We start from the raw sequence: 22,178 nt of genomic DNA on the forward strand, positions 1-22,178 counted from the left end.
ACCAAGAGCTAATGATAGTTTGAGTAAACATTATCTTGATGCCAAGATGATGTTCGGCACTTAACTTTGGTCGTTAATACAAGGTTGAACTTGCTCGAAGTTACTACATCCCGCTCTTATCCGTTTAATGACAAATGGGTAAGAGCGGTATGTAGCAACTTCGAGCAGGTAAAACCTGCGTCGTTCAACAGGACTATTATTTACCGCGAAAAAAAAAACTCGTGAGAGTTATATTTAGATAGGTAATTTCAACTAAGCACTGGTTGAAATACAAAGCATAAGACAAATACTCGACAACATGTGCAAAAGTATTTTATCAGTTTCTCCAAAGTTTATCCCACTGTGCAACATCCATGTCTCCCAGTCTGCCGTCTTCCACCCACATCAACAGTAAAAACAATAAAGCATGATTTACACCCATCGCAACCAAGAAGGGAAAAGCAAACAGAAGTCAGCCTGCCCGAACCCCCCCTCGCCATCAAAGTCACTCGCAAACGGCGGCCAAGCTTCACCTCATTTACGCAGGGGGAAAAACTTTCATGGGAAAAATGATGAACGGTGCTGCGGTTACTAGCTTGCGGTCAAATGGCGGTGCGGTGGATACTTGTAGCAAAGGAATCTCCTCCAGCTCAAGTGCACCGAAGGCAGAAAAAGTCTTATTTTCCAGATCACTGAATCTAGTTCCAGGATTTTTCCTCCTCACTGCCCCAACAACCGCGGTCACCGACGTCGTCGCCATCGTCGTCGTCGGTCGGTCGGTTGGTTTCGTTTTCGCCGTCTTTGTCCCCGAGAGCCTAGGGCAGTATCAAATTATTAAGTTGTTTCGAACACAGCGGGTGCCTGGAAATGGCTTCTGTGAAGCACCTAGCTCTAGTCCTTGCTTCCACCAGCTTCCCTTCTTCAATTTGCCCCTGCGGCTTTATTCATTTTTCTCTTTGGAGTTCTTTTTTTCCGTGCCTTCATAAATATCGGATTTCATAAAACATTAATTCGATACACACACAACCGCTACGCGAGCTTTGGCTTTCCGGCCTTCTTGGAGGAGGGGGGTGACAATGCTGGCTGTGAGGTGCTATGCATAAAATCCTTGAGCAATGCTTGCTCCTTGCTCTCTGTGGTGTAACTTTGCGAGCGTCGAGTTTCTTAATCCAGCAATAGGCAAAGAGAAGCGATGATTTTTCTTTTGTGTTGATTGCCTGCCGAAAGAATCGGAAACGTTCGTGAGCTGTTTGCAGAAAGTTTCTTAATTAATTGGAATCAATTATGAGCTTGAATCGATACTTAGTCAGTCGTTGCAAACGGCGGCACAATATGCCTTCTTGAAGAAGAGCGGAAATAATTTTGTACTTCATGGCTTGTAGATGTGGACCAATAGAAGGATGTGGCATTTGAAAAAAAAATCTTGGAAATAACTAGATCTAGGAAACTAATACTCAGTCGGCGTATACTAAAATAACTGATCATCTAGTTTTCCTTTAATAGCGTACGGGTAGGTAATTGAATCTTTTTTTTAGATAACAAATCACCGTGCACCTCCATTAATTTAGGGGTGAGATATGTTAGCCATCAGTTGATTCTTAGAGTTGAGAAAAGTGTTTGAATGTTTCAGAATGCTTAATTGATAGCAGAAAATACAATACGTAAAATATAAGTAATTGAAAAAAGTTCATTGGCTCAAAAAATAACTGATTTTTATTTTTTGTGGATTCCAGAAAAACTTACGAAATCGAACCTGTGAGACATGGTATAACTGATTGATTTTTTTCGATTTATCTCAGGACCCACTGTTACGTTGCATGCGCCGAGATAATCATGGGAATATTCCCCCGAGCGAGCGTGAGGTGGTCGAGAGGTGGCTACAGCATTACGATGGCGACGATGGCGACGTTGAAGAACCGAGGGTGGCGTGGTAATAGATCTAGGAGTATGTGTACAGGACGAAAACCTTCCGGCCCGTGGCCTCCAAGAGATTGAGAAGGAGGTTGGTCGATTGAAAAACAACAAAGCTGCTGGAGTAGATCAACTACCAAGCGAGCTTCTAAAATACGGTGGAGAAGCACTGGTGAGAGCACTACACTGGGTCATTACCAAAACCCATCTACCGTCAAGGCGCCATTCACCGTGGGTGCTCCATTCACCGTGTGCCTTCGAATATTTTTTCATTATTTCCATATTTTGATTGAATAATATGACAATTTCCCTTCAATTTCACCAATACAATGTTGTATTGGTGAAATTGAAGAGAAATTGTCATATCATTCAATCATAATATGGAAATAATGAAAAAATATTCGATGGCACACGGTGAATGGAGCCCCCACGGTGAATGGCGCCTTGACGGTACATAAAGAACGACAAGTTCTATTGCGGGAATTATCGCGCGATCACACTACTGAGCGCTGCCTACAAGATACTCTCTCAAATTTTATACCGCCGTCTATCACCGGTAGCACGAGAGTTCGTGGGGAAATATCAGGCTGGATTCATGGGAGAACGCGCAACAACGGAGCAGATGTTCGCCATCCACCAGGTGTTGCAGAAATGCCGCGTAAATTTAAGACGTACATCCGACTAAAGAGTGAAGCCAGGCGAATCGGATAAGTTATTAAAGTGTCGAAGACTAAGTACATGGTGGTAAAGGGCTCAAGGGAGGAATCACCGCGCCCACAACCTCGAATTTGTATCGACAGTGATTAAATCGAGGCGGTTGAAGAATTCGTGTACTTAGGCTCACTGGTAACTGTCGACAACGACACCAACAGAGAAATTCAGAGGCACATTGTGGCAGGAAATCGAGCTTATTTTGGATTCTGCAGAACTCTACGATCGAATCAAGTTCGCCGTAACACAAAATTAACATCTTTTTTTTTGTTTGCATGAACGTGTATTTTAACTTAAATGCTAATTCTACACTTTAAATTAACATCTACAAAACGCTGATTAGACCGGTAGTCCTCTATGAACAGGAAGCTTGGACTCTACGTACAGAGGACCAATGCGCCCTTGGAATTTTCGAACGGGAGGTGTTGCGTACAATCTACGGCGGAGTGCAGATGGAAGACGGGACTTGGAGAAGGCGAATGATCTATGAGCTGCATCAGTTGCTGAGAGAACAAACCATCGTCCACGCCGCGAAAATCGGGATGCTACGATGAACGGGTCACGTCATCAGGATGTCGAATAGCAACCCGACTAAAATGGTTCTCGAGAGTCATCCGACCGGTACAAGAAGACGTGGAGCGCTGCGTGCTAGATGGGCCGATCAGGTGAAGGACGATCTGCGGACCCTTCGCAGAGTGCGGAACTAGAGACATGGACCGAGTGGAATGGAGACGGCTACTATGTACAGCAGAGACCACTCAGGTCCTAGCCTGACTGGTAAGGTAAGGTAACTGTTAAGTTTGTAAAGTAGTTGTAGCGTATGTAAAATAGATGTGCATTTTGTGCGTTTCTCGATTCCAGGTTCTCGGCGGTGCTCTTACAATCCGACTAGGTCCGCTCCCAGATTTTCATGGAATATTTTATAGCAGAATTACTTCAGAATTGGCAATTGATAATTCGACAAAGAGTGTATCACGAGCGATATCTGCACGGGTTATGCTACAATTTCATATAGGCGAACTTGTAACAATTCCTGGAGAAATATTAGAAATAATTCCAGGGTAAGTCCTTAGAAAAATTCTTTTTTGTAATTACGTTGTGAAAAGTTGAACATTTCAGTTGGCTGAAGTATGCTGAAATGGCCTACTTTTCACCCCTAATGCAAGTGTGCCGAAAAGTACTACTTTTCGGCACTCTTAAGAGTGCTGAAAAGTAGCACTTTTCGGCACTTTTGCTCGTACGCACTTTTTACTTACCATAATGCCTTCCATAGATTCAGCCTATGCCTCTACATCTACTGGGCAGCTTGAATCTGAATCAAGATGATTTCAATTCGGATTCGAACTACAAATAAAGTGTAGAGGCAGCTGCTGAATCTGCTTTTGCTTTTGCCGGCACACAACTGTTTGACAAAGGGAGCTCGATTGTTGGTGACGCCTACTAAACCAGAGCCTACCTGATCAATACAAAAAACTACGCCGACAAGCATGAGCGCGCACGTGGTTCCTACCTGTACTGATACATGTTTGTGTAGCTAGAAAAGATCGCACTAAATGGGTGTTTTTCGTAATTACAAAAAACTTTGTATGCAACTCGTTGCAAAACTCGATTTTTTCAGCACTCGTCGTATTTATCCAACTCGGCAAGCCTCGTTGGATAAATGTACGACACGTGCTGAAAAAATCATCATTTTGCAACTTGTTGCATAAATAACTATTTTAAATGAGTTTTAGCGAACATCACAGAACAAACTGCTAAGCAAACTCTTGCAGAAATTATTGGAGAAACCGAGAAACCGATGGAGAACTACTTAAAGGAAATGAATTTTTGGAAAAGTCCTTATAGACATTTTTCCTTTCCACATCCTTAGAAGAAGGGCCCATATAGCCGAGGCGGTAAACGCACGGGTATTCAGCACGACCATGCTGAGGGTGACGGGTTCGATTCCCGGTCGGTCCAGGATCTTTTCGTAAAGGAAATTTCCTTGACTTCCTTGGGCATAGAGTATCTTCGTGCCTGCCACACGATATACACATGCAAAATGGTCATTGGCAGAGGAAGCTCTCAGTTAATAACTGTGGAAGTGCTTATAGAACACTAAGCTGAGAAGCAGGCTTTGTCCCAGTGAGGACGTTACGCCAAGAAGAAGAAGAAGAAGAAGAATCCTTAGAAGGATTGCTGAAAGAATGAAAAATTACCCTAGTGGATAACAATATTTGAACCCAGGATGACGAGGTTTCACAATTGTTGTTGATCCATCAGTCAAAACTGTAATCATATTTTTTACGGCAGGTTGCCTTCTTAGTGCTAGTTCTTTTCATAACTCCAGTTTGTTCTAGGAATTTCTGATCTTAAGAGGAGATACTGATTCGAGTTTTAGTATGAGACGTCTACATCTTGATGTCCCTGTTAGTGAAGAGTTTACACATGTCTTCTAGCTAATCATTGCCCGAAATAACCTGAAATTGGGCCATCAAAACGAGACTGATGAAATCTTATCTCATGAGTAGTACGCCAGAGCACTATAAATGTTAATTCAACTAGAACAATCTTCAAAAATACATACATTCCAACAATACGTTGGAAAAAAATCATTGAAAAATTCATGAAATGAAGTGGACCTAGTTAGTGTGATGGTAGAAGTACGTGTCTGTCATGTCGAGTACATGGGATCGAATCCAACTCCCTATAAACCAGCGAAGATCACGAGATGAAGGACTAAATAGGAATGTTGCTGGTATATTCTTTCCTTGAAAATTCCTAGGGAAATTGTCATCTCAGATGATTTGAGAAATTTCAGCAGGAATGCATGGAGATATTCCTCAAAGCTTTTCCCTGGCAATACATTGGGAGGACATACTAGAGAATTTCTTGACAGAATTAATTAAAACAATCTTAGATGGAGGAGTCTTCGGCAGTTCCTTTGGAGGTAAAATTCCTCGAGAAATAAGTAGAGAAATTCCTGGAAAATCCTAGAAGAAACCTTGAAGGAATTCCTGTTTATTTTTTTTTTTTTTGGAAAGTTCCCTGAATGAAGCCTTGAAGGGCTTCCGTGGTAGTGTCCTTGGAAGAATCTTTAGGATAATTTTTTGACGAGTTCCTGGAGAAATCCAGCATGAATCTTGTAGTAATTTCTAAAGTAAATCTCAAACATTTTTTTTACGGAAAAAAATCTTGGAGAAATCCATGACGAAATTTCTTAGAGGAATGCTTAAAGGAATTTCTGAAAAATCTTTGGAGAGCAGCTTGGAAGATTTCCTTGCGGAATCTTTGGGGGGATTTAAATCATGGCTTTGAGGTCTCTAATTAGCCTAGTGATTAAGGCTATGGATCGCCAATCCAGAGACGGTGGGTTCGATTCCCGTTCCAGTTGGGAAATTTTTCTCGACTCCCTGGGCATAGTGTATCATTGTACTTGCCACACAATGTATGGTAAGTGGGGGCAGGATGGGTCACCTAAGAAATGGATCCCTATAACTTTCTGAATATAAATCGCATTTCTCTGTATTCTACCACGACTCTGAGATACACTAGTCAGCTATGATATAAGAGTATAAAAAGGAAATAAAGTTTGAAACCTGCTTCTTGACAAACAATTTTCAAAACATGACCCCTCTTGCCCCACCTCATTTTAACGGGGGCAAGATGGGTCAGCTATACGAAAACTCGATTTTCCTCCAACAAAAAATACTATATCTTCTAGTTTTTCTCTATACATCTAAGCTTCATAGACGTACAGATTACATGTAGAAAGTGTTGAAACATATCGGTAGATTATTATCAGAACTAGAAGATTTTTGTTCGGGTAGCCATAAACGGACTTTGAAAACCTATATTTTTTGAAGGAAAATTTAAAAAATATGTTCTCAAATTTTCAGTGCTCTCATCGCTTCGATAATGTAGGTCACGTAATAGCCTTTCCATGAAAAGTATAACATTTTCAAAAACTATGCAAACATACCGAAAAATTAGGGTGACCCATCTTGCCCCGTCTACACAATACACGTAGTTATATGGAATGTATAGCATAAGGAGTATAACGAAAAAATATTTTGTTTTTTTTTCTGTGCGAGGAACGTATAGAATGTTCAAAACAATATACCACTTTTTTGTGTATTCCCGTCGTTCATCTGGGAAAATTATTGAAAGATTCAAAACATATATTGTGCGATTGAAAACGGTACTGACCCATCTTGCCCCCTGACCCATCTTGCCCCCACATACCATACAAATTATTTTATTGCCAGGCAAAGAAAGCCCTTCAATTAATAACTGTGGAAGTGCTCTAAGAACACTAAGTTAAAGAGAGGCAGGCCAAGTTCCAATGCGAACGTCGAGCCATTAAGAAGAAGAAGAAGAAATCATGGCTTAATTACTAGAAGATTTTTCGAAAGAATTCTCATAGGTATCCCTGGAGTAATTTTAAAAAGAATCTAAATCTCGAAACTATCTCAAACTATCGATGGATTCCCTGGCAGAACACTTGCAGGAATTGATGGAGCAATTCCGAAGGAGGTATTTTGAATAAACCCCGTAGTTTGAAATAATTTCCAAAGGAATCGAAGATGGTTCACATGGCACTTTTTCTTAGGGATTTTTCTAAGAAATATGCGTAGAAATCCTCTGAGAAAACTGCAAAAGAATTCTTAGAGAAACTTTTGAAAGCTCTGCTGATTCAATTGCCATTTATTTATAAAGGATCCCTGAAGAACTCAATTCCACAAAATAATTGCCAGACAAATCCTTGTAGGACTTAAGTACTAGAAGAATTCTTAGATGAGGGATTCATAGGGAAATCCTTTGTAGGAAATCATGGTAAACTGATCCAAAAAGAAACCTTGAAGGAACCCTTGCACAGTATTTGTAGAGGGACTTGGAGAAATTTTTGAAGGGCTTCTCTGGTGAAGTCCATGGAAGCATCTTTGAGAAGTACGTAGAGAAATCTTTGATAAGCTCTTGAAAAAATACATCGGGATTTCTTGAAGAATTCTCGAGAAAGTAGTGGCAAAATTTCTTAGGGGGAGAAGCTGTTAGAATCTTTGTAATTATTCAGAAAAAAATGGAAGAACCCTTGGAAGATTTTGTAGAAAAAATCGTTGGGAATATCCCTGAATACGTCGTAGAAATTCCTGGATCAATCGTTAGCCTAGAGTCGTTAGTCCTAGAGGATTTTTAAAATAATTTTTGGAGATATTCTTGGAGCAATTGTTAAACGAGAAATTGTTGAAGGCGTCCCAGGTGAAATAACAGGAACATTTTCTTAAGGAATTGTCGCAGGATTTTATTCAAGAATTCCAAGAATAATTTCTTGGAAACGCAACAAGTTGTTTTTAATAAACACCGGGAATACGGAAGGAGCTTCTAATGGATCTCCTGGATAACACAGCGTAACAAAAATTAACTTTTTGTCTGTCTCAAGAGCAAACTTATGTGTCTCCGAAGGATTTTGGGCCGCTGAATCCGAATCCGGGCTCAGATTTGCTCTAACACGTCACAATTTTGAGCTCTACCTCAATTTATAGGGCAAAATATGCGATTTTGGGCTTTTTTGACTGCAAGCCATTAAGCAAGGAAATATTTTTTTAAGCAATCAAAAGGTTAATTGGTCAAATAACATCTAAATTAACGACTCATGCAAAATATTTCGTTTTACCAAATCGAATTTGATAGTTTTAAGCGATTTATGTTAGGTACGATATTTCCCATATAAGTCACCCTCCAAAAGTTGCATGCAAGTTTTCATGCTAACATAAAATGCTTAAATCTATCAAATTTGATTAGGTAAAACGAAATATTTTGCATGAGTCGTTAATTTAGATGTTAATTGACCAATTAACCTTTTGATTGCTTAAAAAAAATATTTCCTTGCTTAATGGCTTGCAGTCAAAAAAGCCCAAAATCGTATATTTTGCCCTATAAATTGAGGTATAGCTCAAAATTGTGACGTGTTAGAGCAAATCTGAGCCCGGATTCGGATTCAGCGGCCCAAAATCCTTCGGAGACACATAAGTTTGCTCTTGAGACAAAAAAATGTTGCGCTGTGTAATCTACCGCATCTTTTTTATTTTTTAGAATTTTTTGGACAAGCCTCGTGGCCGGGCGGTTAGAGTCACCAAGCTTCTAATCGCACCATGCTGTGGGGTGAGGGTTCGATTCCCGCTCCGGAAGATGAAACTTTTCGTGAGAATAGTTTCTCCCCCGTTTCCACTGCTGCATGCTCCGTGTGTCCCATGTCTAGTGTTAAGTTCCGAATAGTCTGTACAGCCTCTGGATGACGACGGTGTCCGTGTCCGAGATAATTTTTCGGCAATAGCTGGCAATCAAACACCGTTGTTGCTCCTACGTCCGACGTTTCGGTTCTTTATTGAATCTTCTTCAAGGGGATAGGTGTTTGCATTTTTATAAACATGTGTAGTGGCCTACATTTCGTTGTCTGTAATGTGTCTGTAGATGGTTTGTAATGGCGTCTTTGGTGCTGCATGTGTGTCGATGTTTACACCCGACACTGTGTTTCGCAACTTTATAGCAGCTTAATCGCACAAAGCTTGTTTTTTTTTATCGAAACCTGCTATACCTATATAGCCGATGTGGTAAGCTCATGGGTAATCAGCATGCTGAGGGTGATGGGTTCGATTCCCTTTAGGCCCAGAAACTTTTCGTTATGGAAATTTACTTGATTACCTTGAGCATAGAGAATCTCCTCGCCTACCATACGCTAATCTCATGCAAAATGGTCATATGCAGAGGTAGCTCTCGATTAATAACTGTGGAAGTGATCATAGAACACTACGCTGAGAAGCAGGATTTATCTCAGTTTGGACGGCAAGCCAAGAAAAAAAAAAGAAAAAGAAGATTTTTACCTGCAGAGCGGGTGATCCTGTAGAAAGAATATGTTGACTCACCAATTGTTCATTGATTTAAAGCAACGCACGATTTAGTGGAGAAAAATTAGTTTTGACAGATAGGTTCAAAACGTGGTTTTCTGGCGAAGCTTATTAGGCTGATTCGCACAATGCTGGATGGATCGAAATCAAGTGCTTGGATCGCAGACAAAGTGTCTGCAAGCAAGTGTGTGCAGCATTCATATTCTTTTTGATAACTTGACTGGTTTAAGGAGGAAGGTTAAGGAGGGGATTCTTAAACAAGAATAACAAGAAAAAAACAAATTCCTGACCACACCCATTTTTACCTTAACTTGGGATATGGGAAGGAGATGTTCATGTAGGACTTACTTTACGAGAGGCTTCGCGACACCCTCATATGAACTACGGGGTCGGTGGTTTGGAGAGGTATTAACTCAATTATTCGCCTGAAAAGCTGGATTGGCAGGTATTTGCATTCATGTGTTAGTTTTTTCAACGAGATTTTTCACTCGAAGCTAGTTTAGCTCGGGACCCACGCTTTACTTCTCTTCTGAAGCATGAACCCACATTTTGTGAGTATGTCGGGAGTGGGATTCGATCCCGGGTCTTCAGTGTGATAGTCAAGTGTTCGCTACATACGAATGTTCATCAAATACCTGATTCCGATTGAAAAATATGGTCACTGGATATGCCATATATATGTATAGTGTGAAATCGAATGCAAAAATTGAAACATTCATAAAGAAAATTTACAGTGAACTGTAAAATTGAACTGAAAAATTTCGAAAAAAAATATCCCGAAATCCGATTTTTTGGACTCCGTGATTTCCAGAATATTTGTCCAGGGAAATCGCGGACTAGACCATCTATTCTCAGTACGTCTGAAATGCATACTTAGCAACACAGTCTTTCCAGAAAAAACCCACCCAAAATCCCAAATCGAAATTCAATTCCAGAAAGCTATTTGTTCCGTTTTCCCAAAAAAAAAAACGCTGAATACCGTGGCATACCCAACGTTGATGTAAGACTAAAATCCATTTCAAAGTAACAAAAAGTCCACCTTTTTGCGCGGTTCATTGTTTACACTTTAAACCGTGGTGGCGACGGTGGTGGCAGTGGCGTCTATCGTTTCTCCATCGCGCACCCGTCAATTTCCCTAAAGGCGACGAAGTCTCGAAAGCGTTATCTGGTTTGGCGGGTGTTTTCCATCTAGTAACGACTTTTTGCTCCGTTTGTGGCAGTGCGATGGTGGCGACGTCTAGTGGTTCTACATCCGATCCGTTCGTTGTCGTAGCGAGTGTCGGTAATTATGCAAAAGCAATCATGGTCCAGGTTATTTTCCATTCGACGATCAGGAGCGATTCTGTGGGTTTCTGGTTAGTGGGTTAAATGGTGTACGTTTTAAGTTATCTATAGCGGTTCGATTCGAAAAAAGAAGGCTTATTGTTTATTCAGAATGGAAAAAGAAAACCCGTGGAAAACTTTTCCACGCAAACACGTTCAATGGTGAGAGATGTAGAGTGAATGAATAATGCATAAATGCCACTTGTTGATTTTTATCTACAGACACAAGAGACAAATGCTACATGAACTGTAGCATGTTGTATAAGTATCTGCTACTAAGTGTTGGAAAGCAAATTTCAAATTATGTCTATTATCAAACTGAACATTTCGATAAAGATGTAATGATGTAATGTTTAATCAATCTAAGTTACAGTGAAAATAACATACAAAATTGTTATTGGGTAACGTTTTAGTAACAGATTCAAACATTTTTTGAAATAGTCATACAAGGAATCTTAAAAATACTTTTTTTTTGCAATCAGTGCCTTAATACGAGTGCATCCAAGTGCAAAATGAAGGCAATGTATATTGTCAAAACTTCCTGCAAATTACCTCACTCTGGCGCAAATGACTCCCATCCCACTCTAAACAGTGTATAATTTTCACTTACGTTTTAACGGGGACCTTCCCGCTCTTGTCGACCTGCAGACAAAGTTTGGTGTACGCTTTTTGGAGGAACATTATCGCGGGTCCGTTCAGCTGGGTCAGATTGTATGCCATCCGGATGAGCTCGTCGCTCCATAACTGTAAAGATAGAAATAGAAAGAACGAAATAAAGTGACTTTTCGTTAGAGAGAGAGCTACAGCACAGGAAGAAAGGCGTACCCCTAGAAACGGAAACAGCCCGGAGGACCAAGAAACGGTGATCAAAACATACTGGTTTGTTTTTCGAAGTGATGCTGCATCGAAATTGGCTGTACTGTGGATGGGATGCCGTAGGAGGTGGAACTTTTAATTGATATGATGTTTTTTTAGCAACTTGGTCGATGTTTTTTACCAAAGCTGCAAGGATGCGACAATTGTTTTTTAGAGTTTTCGATATCATTAAACTCTATATGCATATTTTTGGACCTAAAACAGCTCACAATGGAATATGGGCTATCTTTATTGTAATTCAGTAATCTAGTGTCGAGAGATTACTTCCTGAGATGAAAAAAAACATAATTTAAAATTTATCTTATTTATATTGTTTGACAAACAATATAATCAAATTCAGTTTGGAATAAGGCCATCAGTTTTTATTGTTTTTACGTTGTCTGATGTTCCAAAGTTCCTTCTAGAAATAGTATTAAAAATCGTATTTTCACAAACTTCAATTATTAGTATCCCCGCTGAATTGCTCCCATCCCGAGCGAACTAGTAAAGATAGCAAAACAACTTTTACCGGCAGCAATGAAAATAACCTTCCTCAATAGTTTAACGAAAACGGTAAAGTTTTCCGAATGAAAGCATCAACTCGGAAGGATGTTACGCTGCTCTCCCGCTCTCACTCGGCACCACTACTGATGGCGAGGGAACTTCCAGCATACCATTGCACCGTACCGGGCGGCGTTGGTGGATGGTATGTGGGAATTTCACCGTACTGACCTACTTTATAAAATAAAAACAGCTGTTTATTTTGAGCATGAGCTGAGCATACTCTTCACATATACTGAACTCCTTGGGCAGGATGACGACGACGACGTCGATGACGAAGGTAAAACAACCGATTACAAAAGGAAAAAAGTTCACATCCTCATTACTGACATGTGCAGAGGAAGACGTGTTTCCTGTTTTGAGATGATGCTCATCCTTCAGGTATTTGATAGCTGTCGGTGATGTTTGCGCTATTTGTACGGAGATAGTTGAAGTGGATTATGTAGTTTACCTAGTGCAATGATGCTTATTTTTTATGTTTGGGAAGATATTCGCTGTTTCTTTTTTCTGTATAATTCATTTTGTACGACAATGTTTTTTGTTTTCATTAACATCAGACTTAATGCACATATGGTCGGCGTTAAGTCAGAGGGGGCCAAGTAACAAAATTGACGAAAATTAGATTTTTAAAGCATTTGATTACGAATTACTTTGGCTACTTGGAACATTCTCCCGATTTCCTTAATGTTACAATTTACGAGAGTTATAGTACAATTTTCTTTTGATTGAACTGCGAAAATCGATAATATTGTGCAGTCAGAGTGGGCCAAATGCTTGATGTCAAGAGAATTGAAGAAATATGTATTGGTTAAAATCCAATAATCAAAATAGTTTGGTCAACGTCGTATTTTACAGATCATCGTGTTCAAGCATATTGTGGCATTTTGCATGCAGACAGAGTGGACCATGTGTCTCAAAGAAAAATAGTTGAAATTACCTTATTCACGTAATCCTTTCCAAATCAAAATATGTTTGTTAAGTAGCTGTTGGGCATCATATTGAAATGTACCAATACCCGTTTCATGAATTGAATTTACCGGTTATTGAGGAACCGTGTACTTGGTTCACTTTGTCTGAACGAATTTTTGAAAAATGACAGTCCTCTGAATAAATTATTTTAAACTGTGTAACTACAATTTTTCAGAAACGTACCGAACTATGAAAATACGTTCAAAAGTTGTTAGCTATTAAATGTTCAAGTTAAGAATTCCTCAATAGCTCAATAATCGACTACCCTTAGTGATATTGAACTGTTGTACTTGGTCCACTCTGACTGAACATAAACATTAAAAATGGTAATCATCAGTGTAATAACAGAAATATTAAATTTCAAACTTCATGCTCACATTAAACACCACTCCTATGAACTTTTATCCTACTTGTGCATTATTTTTTCATCAAATATGTAAAAACTTGAGGGCGAACTGTAGTTGGTTGTAGATTTTCCAAAAAACGTTCAGTCAGAGTGAACTAAGTACAAACAATTACTAAGCAATTTCTCGGTTTCAAGCTTTATTTTACGTTTTTTTCGCGATCAATACTGTAACGAACCACCTAATGAGACTCGAAATTAACGTGATCTTCCGAACGATCATTCATACCAGTTAGTGTAGGTTTGAGCCGCTTGCTGATCGGTCGCCTTTCGTCTGTAGTTTTTTTGTATCAATACATTAATTTTGTGCTTAATTCCGACCTTCTATTGGAAAATCCGAAGAGTTCCAAATTATGAAATCCGTCGTGTTACAATACAGAGCGATGCTTTGATGAATAGCTATTAAGATTTATGGCGAAAATTCAAAAAAAATTGTTGAAAAACTGAAAACTTATAGAGTTGCAAATTTTAAAGTCGTTTTTCTAGAAATTAGGTAAAATACACATGGTCCTCTCTGACTTAACGCCGACCATATCAATGATTGCTACCAGAGTGTAAAACTTCCACAGTTATTAATTGAAGGGCTTCCTTTGCCTGACATTGCATGAATTTGTATATTGTGAGGCAAGTACAATGATACACTATACTCAGGGAGTCGAGAAAATTTTCCCGACCAGAACAGTAATCGAACCCGCCGTCTCCGGATTGGTGATCCATAGCCTTAACCGCTAGGCTAACTGGAGACCCCATAGAACCATCATTAATCCAAAATAAAAGGTATTCGGTATTTAATGACGCTTCACAAAACCTCTACACGACTAATTGGTTATCAAACCATTACTTGGGATATCTGCAAATTTTCCCACAACTACTTACGGGAATCCTTGTTAACAGATTTTGTTTCTGGCTCTAATTAAAGGTGTCGTTCAACAATTTCCTTAAAAGATCTATTGTAAATCCATTTGGAAAACTTCAAGAACATTCAAGAGCTCTTAAGAATATTCCCAATCTCGCGTTCTAAACCACTTTGAAGGGTACTGTCTGCAGTGTTTTTTTTATTATCATACAAATTAGTCCGAAGGGTCTCAGATTTTCATGTAACTTTATCCACAGGCAGGGCTCATGGATAAATGAACAAAAAAATGAGAAAAATTCTGGGTCGCCTATTTTTCCGGAAAACTCATTTTTTTGTTATCCCCTGACATTACTTACTTTGAAAAATCATAACTCAAGAACGAAGTATCGTAGAGACAGATTTTTTTTTTTTAGAAAAACTTGTCCATAACTCAAAAACGAAAAAAAAGTGCGTTCTAAAAATTTCAGCGATTGAAGCTTAAAAATATTTTTTTTTAAATTTTCCACGAGTTCAAGCATAGTTTATCCGGCTTTTTTTTTACAAATTTTCCTAACTATGGAAAATTTTGTGGAAAACTTTTTCCACTTCATATTTTTTTGTATTCCTGAAAAAATTGCTTTTATTTTCATTAAAAAACTTTGTTTCTACGATACTTTGTTCGTGATTTATGATCAAAAAAAGGCTTATATGGCACACTTGGACATTTTTCAACAAAATTGGCCATAACTCAAAAAACGAAAAAAAAGCATTCCAAAAATTTAATGCTTATGCCACAACTTTCTCAATAATATTTTTTTTTTTAGAAATTTTCCACGGGTTCGGGCAAATTTTTTCCGGCTTTTTTGTACGAATTTTCTGAACTGTGGAAAATTTTGTGGACACTTTTTTCTAGTTAATATTTTATTTTTGGATTTCTGAGAAAATTTGCTTTCATAACTATTAAAAACTTTGTTTCTGCGATGCTTTGTTCTTGAGTTATGATTTTTCACAGTAAGAACCCCAAAATAGCCGTCACAATGGCCGACTTTGGAACCTAAATCTCTTCGTAAACAAAACAAGCGCACCCGATCTTCATATTTTAAGCTTATTATAAGTGAACATGAACATAATAATAAAATGCACTGTAGTTTGAATCTTGATTCTTGAGATTTGTGCGTCTAAAGTTCTGATACACTGTTAAAGCGGGATTTCAAGACGTTTATCCTTAAAAGCAATCTGATTTCGGCAAAGTTGCTCGGAAGAATTAAAGTTTTCGTGTAGAAGAAATTTAGTTCTAAATTCATTCACTACATGGCCCAAGTGCTGTAATGAGCTGCCAGTTCGGTCCAGGACGCCGTATATCTCACGATCTGGACCGCTTAGATTCTGAGTTTTCATCATTGAAAAAATCGCCCTCGCTTCTCGGTTTTTTAACTCCCCCCCCCCCCAATTATTATTTTGGCAATTCCGCCCCCTCCCCCCTTTAGACTGATGTTTATCCCCCAGAGGGCAATTTCGCCCACTTTGGGAAACACTGGCTTAGAAGGATACTGTCTTTGGCACAGTTGATCAGAAGACAAGCTCTAATCTACAAAATAGTTCAGTTCGAAATTCACCCACTATACGTCATGTGTTGGTGATCTTAGACACTTCCAGTTTAGTCATATATCCCAAGTTTAGGATAATACGGTTTTCGGTGTTGAGTTGCTGAGACGTTGCTTAGAAAACTTTCTTCTTAAAAAAACTGTTATGCTGGAGATTTGCTCACTATATTGCTTTAGTGCTTTAGCTTTCGATTATTATATGGGAGATTTTTTAAGAAATCTCTTCGGAAACTCCTAGACAAATTTCTCAGACAATTGATTGGGACACTTTTTAGAGGTTCCTTTGCAATTTTTGCAACAATTCCTTTGAAAACTGCTTCGGTATTTCCTTCGGCAATAGATTCAGAACATTTCATAGCATTTCATTTGAGAACTCATTCCGTTTTTTTTTTATTTTTTTCGGCAAGTATTTTGAGAAATTATCAGGAAATTTCTTTGGGAACTTTTTTTGTAAATTTCTTCTCAAAATTTCTTTGGCAATTTTTGAAGGAATTAATAAAGAATTTCCTTGGAAAACCCTTTCTGAACTCATTTGGCCACTTCTTGAGATTTTAGTCAGCAATGCTTTTGGGGATTCCTTGTGCATTTTTTTCGGATTTTTATCAACAATTCATTCTTTTTCAACTATTGCGATCGTTTCCTTTGGTATTGCGTCAGCAATTTCTCTGGAAATTATTTATTTTCATTTTTGCAATTTCGTTCAATGCATATTTTCTCTGAGTATTCGTTCAGAAAATATAATTAAAATTGAATTCCAACATTTAATTAGGAATTTGTTCGACAAATACTTTTATAATTTCTTCCGGCAAGTTCTCATTGATTTCATTCTGCAATTCGGTTGGCAAATATATTGTGACCAATCGTTTTACTCACGTTCACTAACCGTATTAGATTGAGGCCCATATGGGGGTAAAATCACCGTTTATTATCAGAGGAAGAACCACACACAGACAGCTTAGCTAGTAGGAACATAATTTATGGTCTAAAATCACAAGCAAATTGGTTCTAGAATGATAAATATAAAAATATATAAAAATAAATTCAATAAAACCGTTACGTTAGACGAAAGCTAGATAGTAGGATGGCACAACGAGTGAATTGAATACTGGCAGGCGTTAGGGTAAAAGCACTAGACTTCGCCACTGCTCTAGTCTTCGCCCCCTCCATACAAATTCCATTTTTTATGTATGAAGTGGCAAAGATTAGAGCAGAATTTTAGGGGGGCGAAGTCTAGTGTTTTTACCCTATATTCAGAAGGCTACACTACACACTAGTCTACCGTGTTAACGGTGCTGAATTTGATTGGTAGCACACCTATTACGATGGGGAGGTTCCTGGGAGATGACACACATACGGTCTCAAAGGAACGCCTTCGAATTGGCGGTCGAAGGTCCCAGAGCCAGCGAATGTGATCAACTCGGTCACTGAGTTCAGAACGACGAAGCCGACAACAAGTGTCCCAAAATTTTAAAGCAAACCAGTGTTCTGGAAGAAAAGTACGCGGTTTGGAAGGCATTATTCTACTGAATTGTGGAGCCGCATAGGATCGAAGAAGCCAATAAAATCCGAAGACCACGTATTCCGGGAAGGCGTCCCATACCCACGACGGAAATCGAAGCCTCTACGATACGTTCCGGTGACCACGTGTTCCGGGAAGGCGTCCTTTACCCACGTCTGGGTGGCTCGATAGAAGAATCGGATCGTCCACGTTGAGTTCCGGTGACCGCGTGTTCCGGGAAGGTGTCCCATACCACAACCAGGTGGCGGAGCAGACAAGTCGGCAGGAGAAGGTCCAGTGACCGCTTATCTCGGGAAGGCAGCCCGACCCCACTATCGGGCACACCGGGCAGTGCAACAAGCCTGGGCTCGAAGGCCCGGGACCAATCGAAGGTTGGATCCAGGACAGGAATCCGGTGTGAAAGAAGGCGTCCATGGTTCTGGAGCGAACACGCAACAGGATCGGAGTCCGGGAAACTCCCCAACCCCCCACCCCCCCCCCCCCCCATCTGGCAGGCAGCGAATGGGCCCCAACGAGACTACACTTCACACTGTAAGTAGATTGTAACGGTAGGATCTAGCTAGGGAGTCAGGTTATTAGGGCTGGTTAGGAAACCTTGCAATAAAAGTGCCATCAACTTAATTCTCTGTGATTTTCCCTCTTATACGCGAATCTCTTCATGGCTAGGAATTGTGCCGACCCTGAGTGTTCCTAAAGTCTAGTGCGAATTTAGCGGGCTGTGTAAAACGAATGTTACAATTTTGTGAAATTCTCTGACCGTTCCTCTGGTAGATTCTTCAACATTTTCTTTAAAAATTACTCAGGAAATTGCAATGGAATTGATCGAAGCATTCCTTGAAGGATTATTTATGATTTTTTTTTAAATTGTTTCGGAAGTGCCCTTGACTTCGGTATACATTTTGGGAAATTTCTTCATCAACTCTTTTGGATGCTTCTTCGGCAATTTCTGCGGGATTCTTTTAGGTATTTTTGTAGCAATTCTTTCGGAAAATCCGTAGGTTATTCCTTCAGGATGCCTTCACCTTTCCTTTGCAATCGTTTTCAAAAATTGCCACAAAAGTTTAACAAATGAGTTGACTAAGCAATTTTTAAAGTATCTGGCAAATATTTTTTTAAAGAAACTATCAAAAGAATTACTAAAGTAATTGTTGGTGAAACTCCTAAAGAAATTGTTAAAGGAAATCCCGTAGCTAATCATAGCAATTGTGTAAAGAATTTCTCAAAGTAATGCAGGAGGTTATTTAAAAAACGATAACCTTAATCAATTTCAAATATTGTTGCCGAGAAATTTCCAAAACAGTTACCGTACCAAGCTTCCAGTGAATTTCAGAATTAGCTTTGGAAAAAAATATCAAAGAAGTTTCCATAAGAGTGTTTAAATTATTTCCCAAAATTGTCATCAGAGGATTGTCCAAAGGAATAAAAAAAAACAGAGAGAAGTTGCAGACGGGAATTCCAAAGAAGTTTCCGTAGAAAAAAAATCTGTAGAAGTTTATAAAGTCATTACTGAAGCATTACCGAGAATCAAAGGGTATTTCAGGGGCGTTTCAAATGGGTCTCTAAAAATCCTCTCTTGCTAAAAATGTTCAGAAACTTTCTGAAATGGCTTTCTGAAATGGCTCTTATTTCCCTCTTAAACTTCCTCTGACCTATGTAAGAAACTTGAGAGGCTCTGAATCCCATGAAAACTCATCCGGAACGCCTTTGAATCGTGCGGAAAATGTTCTGAAACTTCCTAAAATGCTTCCGGAATCCCCCTAAAACATCCAATTAATTTATGTTTTATGTGGAAGGTCTTGTTCTTCTGAGCGTGGGTATTATGATCCCTTACCTAATTTAGTAGTGTTTGAGCAAAACTTTGGGTAACTGTGTTGTTCAAGTTTCAATAAATAGGGTAAGCCGCAGAAGACAGTATTCTTCTAAATGATCCAGAACGTAAGATATTCCACAACTACTTGCAAAAAATAATGCTACCCAACATGTCCGACATGGTGATCATTGTACCAGATTGGTGACTAATGCTCCCGGGATCACTCTTTTACCATAACAACAACTACTTAATGAAATTATCTTTCAAATAAGACATTGGTCATTTGAAATAGTAAAAAATATTATTCTATTAGAGTTGGAGTTGCTCCGATTATTCGCAACTTTTTCTTAATGCCAGAATAAAGTTAAGTATGCTTGGAAACAGTCGAATTGTTGGCATCAGGAATCATCTTTCTCTGGAATATGATGCAAGGAGTTCCTAAACTTCTCCCCTAATCCTCACCTTTCGTCGAGCCTCCTGGTAGTGGACACCTCTCCTACTTCAATTTTAATGTTTTTTTATTGGTCCAAACAACTTAGAGGGCATCCATTTAGTACGTCACGCTAAAAATGGGAATTTTTAACCCCCCCTCCCCCCTTCGTACGGGTTTTTCCTATACCTAATACATTGCTTGTCACACTTTTCAAAACCCCCCCTCCCCCCTCTAAGCGTGACGTACTTTATGGATGCCCCCTTATTAGTACCAGCATGGGTCTTCCTACCCTGGATTCCATCAGTCACCTGAACACCAACAGCGATGTTTAACGGTGAGCACGTGTTGTGTCAGTTTCGATGAAGGTTCCATCGCGCCCCCTTAATTCACATTCACCTATCAGTCACGATTCCGAGAAAGAAGCAGCGTTGTTGCTTTGCCACCGGAAGCTACAGAAAAACTTTTCAATCAAATTAAAAACCTTCCGGATAGTGATGAATTTCCTGCCCGGAAAGGCATATCTTCCCCGCACACACTCATCTGAACCGAACCATCATAGGTTGTTGGTAGAAGTTTCACTCGACATTGCCGAGACTGCTGCTGCTGTTGCTGTCTACTTTGTGGTGTTGAATGGACTAGGCATATCCTGAAGGAAAGCAGCAGAAGAACCATGATTAAACGTTCCAGCACTGGCACTTATTGGTAGTAGAGTGCTAGGTACTGGCTTGCCGGTCCGAACGGTGTGGGTGAAAACCGGAAATGGCTTTCTAGTGCAACAGTTTTAACTCAGCATACATAAAAGGGGGTAGAAGTCTATTACGAAGGCTGTCACTAGTTCAAACATGGCATAAAGTTATGCTTTCCACTTATCTGTGAAGTTGCAAAATTGTTGGTTATCCACATTAGTAAGTTCGAGTTTACTGCCACGAACTGAAAGCATTGTAGGTACTATGGTTAGTTGGGGGTCTAATGGGTAAGTCATGTAGAAGAAAAACTTTTCAAAGCATTGAATGAGTTTCAATATGCTAAAAAATGATAAAATTCGGAAAAATAAAATCGTTAGACCCTTTTATAAGAAAAATACCTGTAATGACTGAAACAATGAGATGAAAGAAATGAGAAAGGCATACTGTGTGAAACGTACCCGAATAGATGATGAAAATTATTGTCCCTTGCGCATTTGCATTGGAACGGCCTCACTTGTCCCATCAAATTCTTCCTTTAAAAATGAAAAAGGAAAATGAAACATCATCTATTTGTCGTGGGTTACACTACTGCTAGGGAGCGACTAGGGTTACATCATGGTGATAAAAAATATAAGAAAAAAAAACAGCATCTCGTTTCAGTAAGCTGCGAGAAATGGAAGAAGCTCAAGTTGGTACACAAGATGTAGATGTAGTGTAGAGCAAAGACAAAGCAAAGTCTGCAGGGTTTTATTCTCTTGTACCGAGTGCATGTTTAAGAAATAGTGCCAGGAGATATTGATGTTGGTACTGTAGTAAAGTAAACAGAGTACCATTACAGAAGTCAAATGACTGCAAGCCAAGCAAGTCTTTTATTGTGGATCAACGTTATCTGGGCATAAAATGCATGAACTTAGTCTCATTTTTCAGAGGAGTGTGAATTTGAAAACTTTATAGTAGATATTTCCGAAAAATTGTAACTCCCATGACTTCTTTAGGCATAGAATGTCCTCGTACATGCTATACGATATGCAAATGCAAACATAATTGCTGCCAGAGAAAGCTCTTGATTAATAACTGTGGAAGTGATCTGAAAACACTGCTGAAAATCCAGATTCTGTGTCAGTTGGAACGTTACTAAAAACTGTACTTGTGCACTCATTTAATTGTAGAAATGATTTACTTATATTGTGCCCTCGATATCATTCAGATTCCTTTTCTAAAATTGTCAAATTACTAATAATAACGTAAATTATACTGCTTCGAAAGCACAACTATTTCGACAACTTTCCACCTACCCCCCATTAACTTGATTTGGAAAGTTTTGTCATAAAATAATACGAATTGCTACACGCCAATTACGCCCGGTAGTAATACTTGGAAAAGACCACACGGAATGCCTTTCGCCACCTTCGCACGTCGTTCGCACTTGTTACAATGCTCAAAAACACTCTTTCCTTCATAAATATTTTCGGGAGAGAAGTAACGGATGGTTTCCCCCATTAGAGCCGAATTCTCCGTTGCGTGCTTGAACCTAATAGGAAGGATGAAAATACCACCACCATAAACCATTTAAAAGTTGCTCCAGTCGGTGGGAAAATAAAGTTTTGACCTAACACCATTGCACAGTGGGTCCTTGTAGAAAAAATAAATGTTAATGGGTAAATTTTTGGCGTTAGTTAAATGCTGTCCAACCAA

The 22,178-nt window shown here is 39.2% G+C and overlaps 1 protein-coding gene across 7 annotated transcripts in view; it reads right to left on the minus strand.

The window, feature by feature from the left end:
- LOC134287642 (1-phosphatidylinositol 4,5-bisphosphate phosphodiesterase classes I and II) overlaps positions 1-22,178 on the minus strand; it is a 321,529-nt gene that overhangs the window by 81,882 nt on the left and 217,469 nt on the right. For all 7 annotated transcript variants that reach the window (XM_062849987.1, XM_062849988.1, XM_062849986.1 and 4 more), the window contains exon 6: positions 11,419-11,552. In XM_062849987.1, the coding sequence (XP_062705971.1) occupies positions 11,419-11,552 (134 nt within the window). The remainder of the gene's footprint in view (positions 1-11,418; positions 11,553-22,178) is intronic.

This window comes from Aedes albopictus, chromosome 2 (assembly GCF_035046485.1).
Source record: "Aedes albopictus strain Foshan chromosome 2, AalbF5, whole genome shotgun sequence".
Taxonomy (NCBI): domain Eukaryota; kingdom Metazoa; phylum Arthropoda; class Insecta; order Diptera; family Culicidae; genus Aedes; species Aedes albopictus.